The sequence below is a fragment of the Symphalangus syndactylus genome, chromosome 14 (genome assembly GCF_028878055.3).
Source record: "Symphalangus syndactylus isolate Jambi chromosome 14, NHGRI_mSymSyn1-v2.1_pri, whole genome shotgun sequence".
In the NCBI taxonomy this organism is placed as follows: Eukaryota; Metazoa; Chordata; class Mammalia; order Primates; family Hylobatidae; genus Symphalangus; species Symphalangus syndactylus.
Genome location: NC_072436.2, coordinates 108,487,392 through 108,502,468, shown reverse-complemented (window position 1 = coordinate 108,502,468; position 15,077 = coordinate 108,487,392). Strand labels below are relative to the sequence as shown.

The window sequence follows — 15,077 nt, the reverse complement described above, 5'->3', positions numbered from 1 at the left end:
GTTAATACTTGTGTATGCTGCATGAAGTTCTCATACCGTATTTTTCAGCTCCATCAGGTCATTTATATTCTTCTCTAAACTGGTTATTCTAGTTAGCAATTTGTCTAACCTTTTTTCAAGGTTCTTAGCTTCCTTGTATTGAGTTAGAAGATGCTCGTTTAGGCTGGGTGCACTGGCTCACACCTGCAATCCCAGCACTTTGAGAGGTCTAGAGGGGCACAAAGTCAAAAGTTCGAGACCACCCTAGCCAACATAGTGAAACCTCATCTCTACTAAAAACACAAAAAATTAGCTGGGCGTGGTGGTGCGTGCCTGTAGGCCCAGCTACTCAGGAGGCTATGCAGGAGAATCGCTTGAACCCGGGAGGCAGAGGTTGCAGTGAGCCAAGATCGCTCCACTACACTCCAGCCTGGGTGACAAGAGCAAAACTCCGTGTCAAAAAAAGTGCTCCTTTAGCTCATTGGCGTTTGTTATTACCCAAAGCCTACTTCTGTCAATTCGCCTGAAGCCTACTTCTGTCAATTCGCCACCCTCATTCTCTGTCCAGTTTTGGTCTGTTGCTGGCAAGTAGTTGTGATCCTTTGGAGGAGAAGAGGCATTCTCGTTTTTGGAATTTTCAGCCTTTTTGGGCTGGTTTCTCCCCATCTTCGTGGATTTATCTGCCTTTGGTCTTTGATGTTGGTGACCTTCAGATGGGGTCTCTGAGTGGACATCCTTTTTGTTGATGTTGATGCTATTCCTTTCTGTTTGTTACTTTTCTTTCTATCAGGCCCCTGTGCTGCAGGTCTGCTTCAGGTCCACTCCAGACCTTGTTTGCCTGGGTATCACCAGTGGAGCCTGCAGAACAGCAAAGATTGCTGCCTGTGCCTTCCTCTGGAAGCTTCATCCCAGAGGGTCACTGACAGATGCCAGCCAGAGCTCTCCTGTATGAGGTGTCTGTTGGCCCCTACTGGGAGGCATCTCCCAGTCAGGATACACGGGGGTCAGGGACCTACTTGAGGAGCCAGTCTGACAGTTAGCAGAGCTCAAACGCTGTGCTGGGAGATCCACTGATCCGCTGCTCTCTTCAGAGTCCTGTCCGGCAGGGACATTTAAGTCTGCTGAAGCCCTCAGCCGCCCCTTCCCCCAGGTGCTCTGTCCCAGGGAGATGGGGGTTTTATCTATAAGCTCCTGACTGGGGCTGCTGCCTTTCTTTCAGCGATGCCCTGCCCAGAGAGAAGAAATCTAGAGAGGCAGTCTGGCCACAGTGGCCTTGCTGAGCTGCAGTGGGCTCGGCCCAGTTCAAACTTCCCAGTGGCTTTGTTTACACTACGAGGGGGAAACCGCCTACTCAAGCCTCAGCAATGGTGGATGTGCCTCCCTTCACCAAGCTTGAGCATCCCAGGTCAACCTCAGACTGCTGTGCTGGCAGCGAGAATTTCAAGCCAGTGGATCTTAGCTTGCTGGGCTCCGTTGGGGGTGGGACCTGCCGAGCCACAACACTTGGCTCCCTGGCTTCAGCCCCCTTTGCAGAAGAGTGAACGGTTCTGTCTCACTGGCGTTCCAGGCACCACTAGGGTATGGAAAAGAAAAACTCCTGCAGCTAGCTCAGTGTCTGCCCTAACAGCCACTCAGTTTTGTGCTTGAAACCCAGGGCCCTGGTAGCATAGGCACCAGAGGGAATCTCCTGGTCTGTGGGTTGTGAAGACCATGGGAAAAATGCAGTATCTGGGCTGGAGTGTACCGTTCCTCACGGCATAGTCCATCACGGCTTCCCTTGCATAGGGAAGAGAATTCCCTGACCCGTTGTACTTCCCTGGTGAGAGGCCCACCCTGCTTTGGCTCGACATCCGTGGCTACAGCCACTGTCCAACCAGTCCCAATGAGATGAACCAGGTACCTCAGTTGGAAATGCAAAAATCACCTATCTTCTGCATCAGTCTTACTGGGAGCTGCAGACCGGAGCTATTCCTATTCAGCCATCTTGCCAGCAATCCGAAATAATTTTATAGTGAATACTTGTATACTCAACATTTAGATTCTGAAAACTGAGCAAGGAGCTTTCTTTTTTTATTTATTTATTTTTTTCAGATGGAGTTTCACTCTTCTTGCCCAGGCTGGAGTGCAGTAGCGCGATCTCAGCTCACCGCAACCTCCATCTCCTGGGTTCAAGTGATTCTCCTACCTCAGCCTTCCACGTAGCTGGGATTACAGGCATGCGCCAGCACACCTGGCTAATTTTGTATTTTTAATAGAGACAGGGTTTCTCCATGTTGGTCAGGCTGGTCTTGAACTCCCGACCTCATGTAATCCACTTGCCATGACCTCAGGTGATCCACCTGCCTCGGCCTCCCAAAGTCCTGGGATTACAGGCGTGAGCCACTACACCTGGCCCGCAGCTTTCTTCGTAAGAAGGATTTTACTTCAGAATCCAATTCTTTCGTAGGTACAGAGCCATTCAGATTGTTTTTTTCCATCTTTTATCAGTTTCGTAAGTTATCTGTGTAAGGAATTTATCCATGTTTTCTAAATTATTGAATTCACTGTCAAAGTTATTAGTAAAATTCACTTGTCCTAGGCTGGGCGTGGTGGCTCACGCCTGTAATCTCAGCACTTTGGGAGGCCGAGGCGGGCAGATCAAGAGATCAGAATTTCGAGACCAGCCTTGCTAACACGGTGAAACCCCATCTCAATTAAAAATACAAAAAATTAGCCGGGCATGCTGGCAGGTGCCTGTAATCCCAGCTACTCGGAAGGCTGAGGCAGAAGAATTGCTTCAACCCGTGAGGCAGAGGTTGCAGTGAGCCGAGGTCATGCCACCACACTCCAGCCCGGTGACAGTGTGAGACTCCATCTCAAAAAAAAAAAAAAAAAAAAATTTCTTGTCCTTTTAATGTTTGGGGTTCTACAGTGTATCACTGTACTTTGTTTCTGATATGGGTTAATCTGTATTTTTATATTTATTATTTTTCCTTTTTGATCAACCAAATTTTGTTATTTCTATCATTTGTTTTATTTTGATTCCTGTTTTTTTTTTAGTTGTCTTTCTTTTGCTGACTTCAGTTATAATTTGTTCTTTTTCCAGGTTTTTAAGAGACCTTTTCTAACATTAAACATTTAAAGCTAAATTTCCTTCTAAGCATCACTTTTTCTAAGCATCTTCTTAGTGGTTAGATTATGTACTACTTAATGCAAAGATTATAATCTTTGATACATCATATCTTTGTTTTCCATCAGTTCAAAATGATTTATAATGTTCCTTGTATTCTTTGACGTATGAATTATTTGGAAGTGCGGGTTTAATTTCAAAATATTTGTGACTTCTAGGTATTTTATTTTTATAATACCTGATTTCATTTGGTCAGAGAACATACTATGTAAAACTTAAATTTTGAAAGTTAAACTTATAGGCCAGCCTATTATTTTACTTGATGAGTGTTCCATGTACAGAATGTTGGTTCTAATATTCTGTAAATGTAATGTTTGAGTTAATTGTGCCAAGATGGTTGATAGTGGTTTTTCGACCTTCTACAGCTGTGGTAGATGGAAAAAATGGTCCCTGCAAGATGTCCATGACCTAATTCCCAGAACTTGTGAATGTTACCTTACATGGTGAAAAGAGTCTTTGTAGGTATTATTAAATTAAGTACCTTCAGAGAATGGGTAGTTAATCCTGGATTATCTGTGTGGGCTCATTTTAATCAAAAGGGTTCTTACAAAAAAAGTGGCAAGAAGGTCAAAGGCAGAAAAAAGAAATGGGACAATGGAAGCAGAGGCTAGAATGAAGTATACTGAAGATGGAGGAGGGCCTCAAGTCCAGAAACGCAGGCAGCCTCCAGAAGGAAGGCCAGTACCTTGATTTTAGCTTAGTAAAACTGACTTCAAACTTTTGGCTTCTAAAAGTGTGATAAAATAAGCCATGCAGTTTGTGGTAATTTGTTAAGGTAACTTCAGGAAATTCACAGAGAATTTGGTACCAGGAAGTATGGGGTGCTGCTGTAACCAATACCTAAAAATATGAAAGTGGCTTTGGAGTAGGGTAATGCATAGAGACTAGAGGAGTTTTGAGGAGCATGCTTTATAAAAAGCCTAGATTACCTTGAACAGACTCTTAGTAGAAATTTGGAAGTTAAAGACTGCCCATGGGGGTTAAAAGGAAATGAGGAGCGCAGTGGAGAAAACCTACCATGGACTTAGTACCTAGATCTTCATAAACAAACTTTTGGTAGAAATGTACACATTAAAAGCATTGTTGGTGAGGACTTGAAAGGAAGTGAGGATACATGTTATTGGAAACAAGAGGAAAGGGGATTTGTGTTACATAGTGGTAGGAAGTTTAGTTGCATTGTATCGTACAGTTACGTGGAAAGCAGAACTTGTAAACAATGAAGTTGGATTTTGTTTGACTTAAGAGATTTTATTCCTTTTTTTTATTACTTTTTTTTATTTTTTTTGGAGTCAAAGTTTGGCTCTGTTGCCCAGGCTGGAGTGCAGTGGCACAATCTCTGCTCACTGCAATATCCGCCTCCTGGGTTCAATCAATTCTCGTGCCTTAGCCTCCTGAGTAGCTGGGATTACAGGGGCGTATGAGGTTTCTGAGCAAAGTGTTGAAGGTTTGGCCTGATTTCCTCTTGCTGCTTTTTACAATGTGAGAAAAAAAAAGAAAAATTGAAGAAGAAACAAACTGTTTAGCAGAAAGGAACCAGGACTTAATGATTTAGGCAATTCTCAGCCTGACCAGATTGCAGAAGACTCTAAGAGGCTCGCTATCAGAAGAGTATGCCCTGGAGAGAAAGTCAAGATTTTAGCTGGACACCCTTTTGCTAGTGCCTTGGAAGGATCAAGTGTCTCAGTATCCAGTCACATGGAGGGCTGTTTGAAAACACTAAGCATAGGACTCTCTTTCAGCAGGAAGTTCCCATTTAGGTTTAGTGTGTAGATCCTGGCCTCTTCGTTTAAGCTGCGGTTTTAATGACAGTTTACTTTTCAGAGCTCTTACAGTGCCATACTGCTTAGCTTCATTCTTCTGGCTCCACTGGGTCTCTCATTTAGCCCCTGCCGGTGCGACCTCAATCCCCAGTGCCGTTGGGTGGGAAATTCAGGAATAGTTGGCCTATGGTCACTACTACTGCAACGGATTGGGCCTGCCTTTGCCCCAGATGTCAGATGAGCACCCAACTGATAGTGCTGCTGTGGTGAATTGGGCCCCCGATCCTGCAAGTGTGGAATTGGGGGGTTAGCCACCACTGCTACAGGTTTGGGGCAACGGATGGGTGCCTGGCTTCCATGGCATCCAGTGCATTTTTGTTCATGCTGTCCCTTGATCCTTTTGAATTAATGTACATATATATTTACATATATATAAAATGCTGCAAGTTCTCAACCAAAGCTGAGAACACTGAATGTTTCAGCTTCAAGTTTTAAAGCAAGTTAGCAATCTATTTCTAGTCTTTATTAAAAGTATAACAAAAGTAAAATTTTCTTAAGTATAGTGTTTATTAGTTCCTAAAACTTAGTCTAATAGGAATAAAGTGTTGTCTAACTACCTGAACATTTGTTTTTCCTTCTTTCTATCCAAGCTAGGAAGTTGATGTATACCATCATTTTTATTTCTTCAGAGTTTTTAAAAATTCATTTTGGCAGGCAAATCACAATCATGGTCATCAGCCATCGAAATACATGTGATTTAACTTATGTTTTGCCATATGTATGCAAGAATACTTTGAAAATGCTAATTTTGTTTGGAAGGATACAATTGGTAAAATTCCCCTCAACTGCTTTTTTCTCACCTATTTAATAGGTTGCAAATTCAGAGGCTATAATTTTGGATAAGAATTTGGAGTCAGTTAATAGTCCAATTGAAAAGTCTTCTGTGAATTATGAGCCTTCTAACCCTTCAGAAAAAGGAAGTAAAAAAATTAATTTGTCACCAGATCAAAATAAGTCTGTTTCTGAAAGGTAGGTGTTTCTGCAAAAATGCATAAATTTATCTAAATCTATAATAATGAATTTTTTCTTCATTACAGTTTTGGATCTTTATAATATTGATTATTCTTAACATTCACTCTTAAAATGTCCTGTAGTTTTACTTTTACATATTATACTTCAGTTGTGGGGTTTTTTTTTGGCTTTTGGGTTTTGTGGGTTTTTTTGAGATAGGGTCTCACTTTGTTGTCCAGACTGGAGTATAGTGGTACAGTCATGGCTCACTGCAGCCTTGACCTCCTGGGCTCAAGTGATCTTCCACCCCAGCCTCCCAAGTAACTGGGACTACAGGTGTGCAATCACCATGCTGGGCTAATTTTTTATATTTTTTGTAGAGGCAGGGCTTCACCATGTTGCCCAGGCTGGTCTGGAATTCCTGGGCTCAGGCAATCTGCCTGCCTCGGCCTCCCAGAGTGCTGGGATTACCGGTGTGAGCCACTGTGCCTGGTCCTATACTTGAGTTTTTAAAAAGAGGAAAACATACAATCAAAAATAAGTAGATTAAATGATGGCCATTGTTTGAAGAACACCCTTTCCCACAAATAACTATGCATACACAAGGAGACTCTAAAACAAAGGAGAACAAAGGAGAAGCATTACAGATCTAAACCATTTATGTTTGTTTTGGGGGATTTAACATGCAGTTGTGACCCTTCAGGAGATGCCCTAATATTCTGTAATATTGGGCCCACATTTTAGTTTTAAGCCAGGAAGCTGCTGTGAAGGAGGCATTTAGTTGATGAAGGCAAGAGCCACATTTCAGTGACACTTTGCAGTGTGACCCCTTATTGATCCATGTGCTGAGACTCATGAAGTAACAAAAAATAAAAAGTGCTAGTAATGGAAGTGAAAAAGACACCATTAAAATAGTGCTTTATAGAAAAATATATCCAATTTAGCAGTGGTTTGTGTCTTTTATATGAACAAATCTATCTCATGTTCTATTCTGAAGGAAGAACCCTGCGATTTCTAAAACTGTTTGAGGCAGCACTCTCAGCCCAAGGTGAATGTGCGGATAGGTGTAACAAATGTGTAACTTGATTCTCATGGCTTTTATGGTGAGTTTTATAAAATATTTAAGCAAGAAATAACACCAGCTTTGAGCAAACTCTTCCAAAGGATAGAAAAAAAGGGAACGTTCTTCAGTTCATTTGACTAGCATAACCCTAATACTATTATAAAATCAATTTTAAAATTTTACACAAATGGAAAATTATAGCCTGCTTTAAACCACAAAATAGATGCAGGTGTCCTAAACAAGATAACTAGTAAACCAAGTTCAATAGTCTACAATGTTGAGTTTGACTCAAGAGTACGGGAACCTTGGTTTAACAATTAAACATCAATTAATGTGGCTGGGCGCAGTGGCTCAAGCCTTTAATCCCAGCAATTTGGGGAGGCTGAGGCAGGTGGATCACTTGAGGTCAGGAGTTTGAGACCAGCCTGACCAACATGGTGAAACTCCATCTCTACTAAGAAAAATAATAATAATACAAAAATTGGCCAGACACAGTGGCTCATGCCTGTAATCCCAGCTCTGGGAGGCCAAGGCGGGCAGATCACCTGAGGTCCGGAGTTCAAGACTAGCCTGACCAACATGGAGAAACCCTGTCTCTACTAAAAATACAAAATTAGACCGAGTGCAGTGGCTCACGCCTGTAATCCCAGCACTTTGGGAGGCCGAGGTGGGTGGATCATGAGGTCAGGAGATCGAGACCATCCTGGCTAACACGATGAAACCCAGTCTCTACTAAAAGTACAAAAAATTAGCCGGGCATGGTGGCGGGCGCCTGTAGTCCCAGCTACTCAGGAGGCTGAGGCAGGAGAATGGCGTGAACCTGGGAGGGAGAGCTTGCAGTGAGCTGGGATCACACCACTGCGCTCCAGGCCTGGGTGACAGAGCAAGCCTCCATGTCAAAAAGAAAAAAAAAAAAAAAAAAAATTAGCTGGGCATGGTGGTGCATGCCTGTAATCCCAGCTACTCAGGAGGCTGAGGCAGGAGAATGGCGTGAACCTGGGAGGCAGAGCTTGCAGTGAGCTGGGATCACACCACTGCGCTCCAGCCTGGGTGACAGAGCAAGCCTCCATCTCAAAAAAAAAAAAAAAAAAAATTAGCTGGGCATGGTGGTGCATGCCTGTAATCCCAGCTTCTCAGGAGGCGGACACAGGATAATTGCTTGAACCCGGGAGGCAGAGGTTACAGTGAGCTGAGATCACGCCACTGCACTCCAGCCTGGGCGACAGAGCAAGACTCTGTCTCAAAAAATAAAATAAAATAAACTAATGTGATTTGCCTGGAGAAAAACCATTATCAACTCACTATAGATGCAGGACTTGATAAAATACCCATTTATGATTAAAATAAATTCGTGGCAAACTCAGAATTAAGAGGTAACTTCTTTAATCTGACAAAAATTATCTACAAAATCCCTAAGACAAATCTGATGGTAAAACATTGGAAGTGTTCCTTGGAGATACAAAAGAAAGATGCCTACTGTCACCATTTTATATAACATACTGGATGTCTTAGCTAATGCAAGAATGCCAAAAAATCAGGGAAAAAGGAAAAATACAAAGTATAGTAAAGAAGGAACAATATTATTACTATTTCTGGGTGACTGGGGTGTGTGTATGAAATCTAGTGAAACCTACAGATTAATTATTAATAAAGAGTAAAACAAGATTGCTGAATGCAAATATCTAAGAAATCTTTCATCTTCCTGTTTAGAATCAAGATAGAAACAATCAGGAAATAAAATTTTGGAAAAGCTGTAACACCATTATAGAAGCCCCAAAACATATCAAGTACCTAGGAATACATTTAATAAGACAAACAATAGCTGAAGAAAATATAAAACGTTAGATATTAAAGAAAAATCAATTAAAAAGGTATACTATATGGCGTGGACAAAGGAGTATTATATTTATAGAGTACAATTTCAATCAGTATCTTTGTGTAATTTTATAGAACTTAATGACGTGATTCAAAAATGCAATGGGTTCAGAGGTCAAGATACTCTTTAATTAGAGAAAATGGAAGGAATTTGCCATCAGATGTTAGGGTATTACAAAGCTACAGTGATAGCATAGTATGAGATTGGCACGTGCTGGACAAATAGATCAGTGTAACAGTAGAGAATCCAGAAACCCATGTATGTATGTACGTGTGATATGTGATGGAGATTGTGTGGCAGTCAGTCATTTGGGAAATGCTTGACTTTTAGTAAATGGTAACATCTTGTTTGCTGTTTATGTTGAGGGGAATATGAAATTAGACTTCTATGTAAAGCTATACAAAAAAACTCATGGATTATGGAACTAAAAATATCTAAAGGAAATTATAAAGCTTTAGAATATATATTATAAAGCTTTTAGAATATATAATGTCTTCATGAACTTGGATAGGGAAAGATTTCTTAAGACATAAATGCCCTTGCCATAAAAGAAAAATTAATTTTACCACATTAAAATTAGAAACTTCTTTTCTCAAAAGGCACTATAAAGATAGTGAGAAGACAGGCCATCCGAGTTGAAGAAGATACTCGCAGCACATATAACCTGTAGAGGACTAGTACGCAGAATATATATAAAGAACTTCAGCAAATCAATGAGTAAAAGCCCAATAATACAAAAGAAAAATGGGCAAAAGACTTGTGCATCCACTTCACAAAAGAGGAGTTCGAAATGGCCAATAAACATATGAAAAGGTGTTCATCTTCATTAGTAATCAGGGAAATGCAAATTAAAACCACAATGAGATATCATTTCATATCAGGTAAGGAAAAAATACATTTAAAAATCTGACTACTGGGTATTGGTGAGGTTTTGAAATAAAGGGAGTAGTATTTAATATTTTGTTGTTGGGTGAGTAAATTGGTATAGTACTCTAAAAGAAAATTGGCATTATCTGGAAATATCAAAGATATGAATATCCTTTGACTTAGCAGTCCCAGCTCTTGATATATCCTAGTTAGAGGTATATCTATTGCATGTTGATATGCCATAGAATATATGTATAGGAATGTTTATTAGCAGCATTTTTTATAATGGCCAAAAACTGAGAGGAAAAAGTGTCCATCTACAGTTGAAAAAGAAATTACAGTAAATCTATATGGTGGAATGTTGCACATGAAAGAAAATGAAGGAACTGTAGTCACATGCAACAGTATGGATTATTCCCACAAAGTATGATTGGAAAGCACACACAAAAGACTTGTATGATTCCATTTAAATGAAGTTCAAAAATAGCCGTAAAACAAAGTGCATGATTCAGGGATTCTAAGCTGGATAGTAAATCTAAAGAGTAAAACAAGGAGATTAGTACCACATATGCCATTTATGGTGAGGAAGTTTATGATATAGGATAGAAGCATATGGATTTCTGAAGTGCTGATAATTTAAAATTACCTGAATATGGCTACATGGGCACTAGCATTGTATTTATTTAATGGAAAATATATTTTTAATGTAATCTGAAAATAATTATCTTTTAATCAGAAAAGTGATTTATGCTTAGTGTAATCTGACTGATGTGTGTGGATTTATAATTGCAATCTTACTATCTGTTTTCTATTTGCCCTGTTTTATGGTCCTTTTCCTCATATGTATCTGTTTCTCTGTTTTAGCCATCTTTTGAATTAATCTTTTTTTCCATTCCCCGTTACCTTGTTAATTTTACCGTTTTCATTATTCCTTTAGAAGTTATCCTAAGATAATGATAAGTATTCCTTACTCGTTGGAGTACTACTTCTGCTATTTTATAGACAGTGCTTGATCTTAGAATACTTTAGCTTTGTTTACTTGTTTTCCCCATCTTATGTGTTTTTGTACATTTCAATTTTACATTAAGTCCCAGAGAATGACTACTATGTATCATCATTGTTTATTTAGAGTTACCCGCATATTTATGTTTTCTCTTGCTCATTTCTTCCTGTAGTTTCATCTTTCCATCTGGGCTCATTTTTTTTTTCCCACAAGAAGATCATTTCTTTTGCTTTTAGTTTTGCTTAGAAAAAATTCCATCAGTTTTTATCCAGAAATGACTTCATTTTGTCTTTATTTTTGAAGGGTATTTTAACTTGGGTATAGAATTATAGGTTGGCAGTTATTTTCTTTCAGCACTCTCATTTTCATCACATTGCTTTCTGACTTCTATTTCTGTTGAAATGTTTTAACATTTGTTTTATTTTTGCTTTTTCGAAGATAAGTCTCTAGCTGCTTTTAAGATATTCTACTTTGGTTTTCATCAATATACTATAAGATGTTACTACAAGATGTTAGGTAGTGGGGTGGTGGTAGTATACTTTGCCTTTTAAATTTATACGGATGGGGGTTTGTGGCCCTTCTTGAATCTGTGGCTTGATACCTTTCATTATCTTGGGAAAATTCTTGACATTCTTGCTTCAGATACTGCTTCTGGAGCATTCTATGTCTTCTGTCTTACTGGTTTCTAATTATATGCTTTTCTGTATACTCCCATCTGTTTTGCTCTAGATACTTTTGTCTGGGTATTTTCAACTAACCTGTGTTGTGTTCCAGCTTATTAATCCTTTCTTTTATTGGATCCAAGTAGCTATTAAACCCATGTATTGAATTCTTAATTTCAATTTGTATATTTTTAAGTTCTTGGTTATTTTTTACAGATTCACCTTCTTCGGTGAAATTCTTTACCTTGCCATCCATGTGTTGAACATTTTAGTCACTAAGATTTTCAGATCTATTTCTGATGACTGTCCTATCTGGGTCACTTTGAACTCTATTTGTGTTTGCTGTTTTACATCTTTGTCCTGGTTTTTAGGACAGTTACTAATTTTGTGTTTGATTACTGGATATTGTATATTGGAAACTGTAAAGGCTCTAGATGATGTCTTCCACCAGACTAGATTCACTCTGTACTCTGGAAAGCAGCAGAGAGACACAGCACCTGTGATGGATTTTAGATATGTCCACAAATTTTCAATACCCCTCCTTTAAAATGTGGAGCCTAATTTCCATCTTGGACTATACTTAGTGACTCACTTCTAATGAATAGAATATGGCACAAGTGACATTATTTTAGTAGGTCATAAAAGACATTAGCTGCCTTGCTCTCTCTTAGATCACTTGCTCTGGAGCAAGTTAACTGTTATGTCATAAGAACATCAAGCAATCTATGCAGAGCTCTACATGGTGAGGCAGCCTGCTAATAGCTATGTGAATGAGCCATTTTAGGTTCTGACCCCCAGCCCTGGTCAGACCTTTGGTGACTACAGCACCTGCCAACATCCTGACTGCAACCTCATGAGAAAACGTGAGCCAGAACCCCTGAACAACACGACTTCCTACTTATTTACCCACAGGAACTGAGATAATGAATGTTTGGATTTTTAGGCCATTATGTTTTGGGGTAAATTATTACATGGCAATAGAGATACAATATTTCAGTCTATTCAGAAATTGAGCAGAACTGAGGCTGATCTACGGATTTTATAAGACTTGGTGATTTCTTATTTTCCCCCATTCTTGTGTTACAGCCCTCTTGCCTGGGATATGGTCTGTGGCACCCCTCCTATTGCTGGTCTTATATTCCAGTTCTTGGCTCCTCAATACCAGCCCTCTGTGATTTCAGTCACATAGCATCCTGCGTGGCTGAGTTCACAAATGCCTTGAGAGAAGAACACTGGCCAAGTGTCTAGCTCACTTCTCTTGGATCTTGGTCTCTCTGGTTATTGGTCTCTCAAGTTATGGCTGCCACCACAGCTTTCTAATGTCTTCAAATAGATATTTTTTCCCCAATTTTTCAAATTGCTCAAGTGTGGGGCTCCATCATAGCTGTTCTACATGTCCTTCATGTACTTTTGTATACATTATCTTCTATTTTTAAATTAAAAACATTTAAGAAATAAAGGAACCCTTACAAAGGAAAAAAGAAATATATTGTTCCCTCTGTTACTATCCTGGCTCTAGAAAAAACCAGGAGATTTTATAATTGTTTTTTCTCATGCCACAGGTATTGAAGGAATTAGTGCCACTGTTGTCCATGTCTACAGTATGGCTAGATTTAGAAGTTTAAGCATTTTTGTTTTTAGAATCAGGAGGAAATGGGAAAGGCACTAACAACGGAGCTGCAGAAGCTCATAGAAGAGAAAGTTTATGGCCCAAAACACATGACAAAAATGAAACTTGCTTAAGTTGGAAGAAAATGCCTTTATGTGCAATTACTTCCAAAGAGTAAGCATCAGGTTCTAAGGCACCAAGAGCAGACCATTTCACCAATACTGATTGAATAAAATATTAATACTGCCTAAAAAAATCTCGCATTGAATTTCGTGTGATAAAGAAATGTTTACAGAGATAGAAAGGGGGACAGGAAGGAGTTACTAGCCATAGTATCTTAAGAAAGTTACTACTATGTTGCATGTGTTGCTCCCTACTCATTCTTTTGTTGCTGTTGTTGATGTTGTTTGGAAGACGGAGTTTGGCTCTTGTTGCCCAGGCTGGAGTGCAATGGCACGATCTCAGCTCACTGCAACCTTTACCTCCCGGGTTTAGGCGATTCTTCAGCCTCAGCCTCCTGAGTAGCTGGGATTACAGGCATGTGTTGCCACGCCTGGCTAATTTTGCGTTTTTAGCAGAGACAGGGTTTCGCCATGTTGGTCAGGCTGCTCGCGAACTTGTCACCTCAGGTGATCCATCTGCCTCAGCCTCCCAAAGTGCTGGAATTATAGGCGTGAGCCACCACGCCTGTCCATCCTACTCATTCTTTATTAAAATTTATTTAATCCTAATAATAAATGTATCCCTCTTTTACAGAGTTTCTTGCCCCAAAACACTCAAGTAGTAAATGGCAGAGCTGGGATTTGGATCTAAACATTCTGTCTCCAGAAACTGTGCTCTTACCTACTACATAATAGCAATGTCTGGAGAAATGAATCACTAATTTTAGACATAGAAAATGTTTATCATAGAATATGCCACAATTATATAATATCTATCATATGCATGTGCCACAATTTATTTAGTTCATGGCCATTTGGATTGTTTGCAGATTGGGGAAAATATAAATGGTGCTGCTGTGAACATTCTTTTACATGTCTTTTGGCGAATGTACATAGATACACTTCTGTTGGACATATGCCTGAAGTGGAATTGCTAGGTCATAAGGTATGCGTATCTTGAGGTCTGATACCACCAACCAGTTTACCAAAGAAGTTGTACCAAGTTATACTCCCACTATATAAGTACATGAGATTTTTATTACTGCATATTCTTGCCAGTTCTTGGTGGTATCTCTTTTTAGCCATACTGGTGTATAGGATCACATTGTGGTTTTAATTCGTATTTCCTTCTAATAATGAAAATTAAGCAAATTTGCATGTTAGCCATTTGGATATCTTCTTTTATGAAGATTTTTGCTTTGTCTTTTCAACTTTTTTTGACAGATACATTTATTATAAATATCTTTCCTGAGCCAAAGTCATGTTGTTTCTCTAATGGTGTCTTTATATGAACTGACTGTACTTAATTTCAGTGTAGTTTTTTTTCATAGACTATATGCTCTTCTGATGAATGTTCTAACTGTTTGCTCCTACTTCCATATTTTAAAAATTATTAATCATAGTTGTTTTAATGCTCTTGTTTTAACTCCAGTATTTGGATCACCTGTGCATCTGTTTCTATTGTTTTTCCATCAGCCTCCAGTTTTTTTTGGCATGCTTGATAGTTTCTGAAAAATTGTTGAGGCTCTAAGTGATATCTTGCCATAAGACAAGGCTAATCCTCTGCTTGCCAAATAGAGTAGGATCTGATGATCACCTAATCTACTCAGGGAATGGTATCCCAAGGCTTGTAGTAATCTTGGTAAGGCTCCTTCTACCTCTAGTTCACTCTGGTCTCTAAGACATAGCCTACCATGGTTACCATGTGAAAGCTTGGACTGTTTGCCAGGGCTCCTTCACCTTGGTGGGTCCCAAATATTATTGTTTACCTCATAAATACAATGAGACTGCCAAAAATTACCTCCTTTTTAAAGATTTTCTGCTCAGTTTCTTATACTCTCAAATAGCAATAATTTGAAGTACTGTAGCTTCAACCAAAGAAAAATTAAGTGAAGGATTTTGAGATTGATAAAATAT

At 39.4% G+C, this 15,077-nt stretch overlaps 1 protein-coding gene across 24 annotated transcripts in view; it reads left to right on the top strand.

Moving 5' to 3' along the window:
* Window positions 1-15,077, top strand: part of ATF7IP2 (activating transcription factor 7 interacting protein 2) — a 132,221-nt gene that overhangs the window by 103,283 nt on the left and 13,861 nt on the right. For 21 of the 24 annotated variants that reach the window (XM_063618215.1, XM_063618216.1, XM_063618214.1 and 18 more), the window contains one exon: window positions 5,780-5,937. In XM_063618215.1, the coding sequence (XP_063474285.1) occupies window positions 5,780-5,937 (158 nt within the window). Of the gene's footprint in view, window positions 1-5,779; window positions 5,938-9,457; window positions 9,739-15,077 lie in introns of those variants that run through there. The other 3 variants (XM_063618228.1, XM_063618223.1, XM_063618229.1) reach the window with 1 other exon arrangement.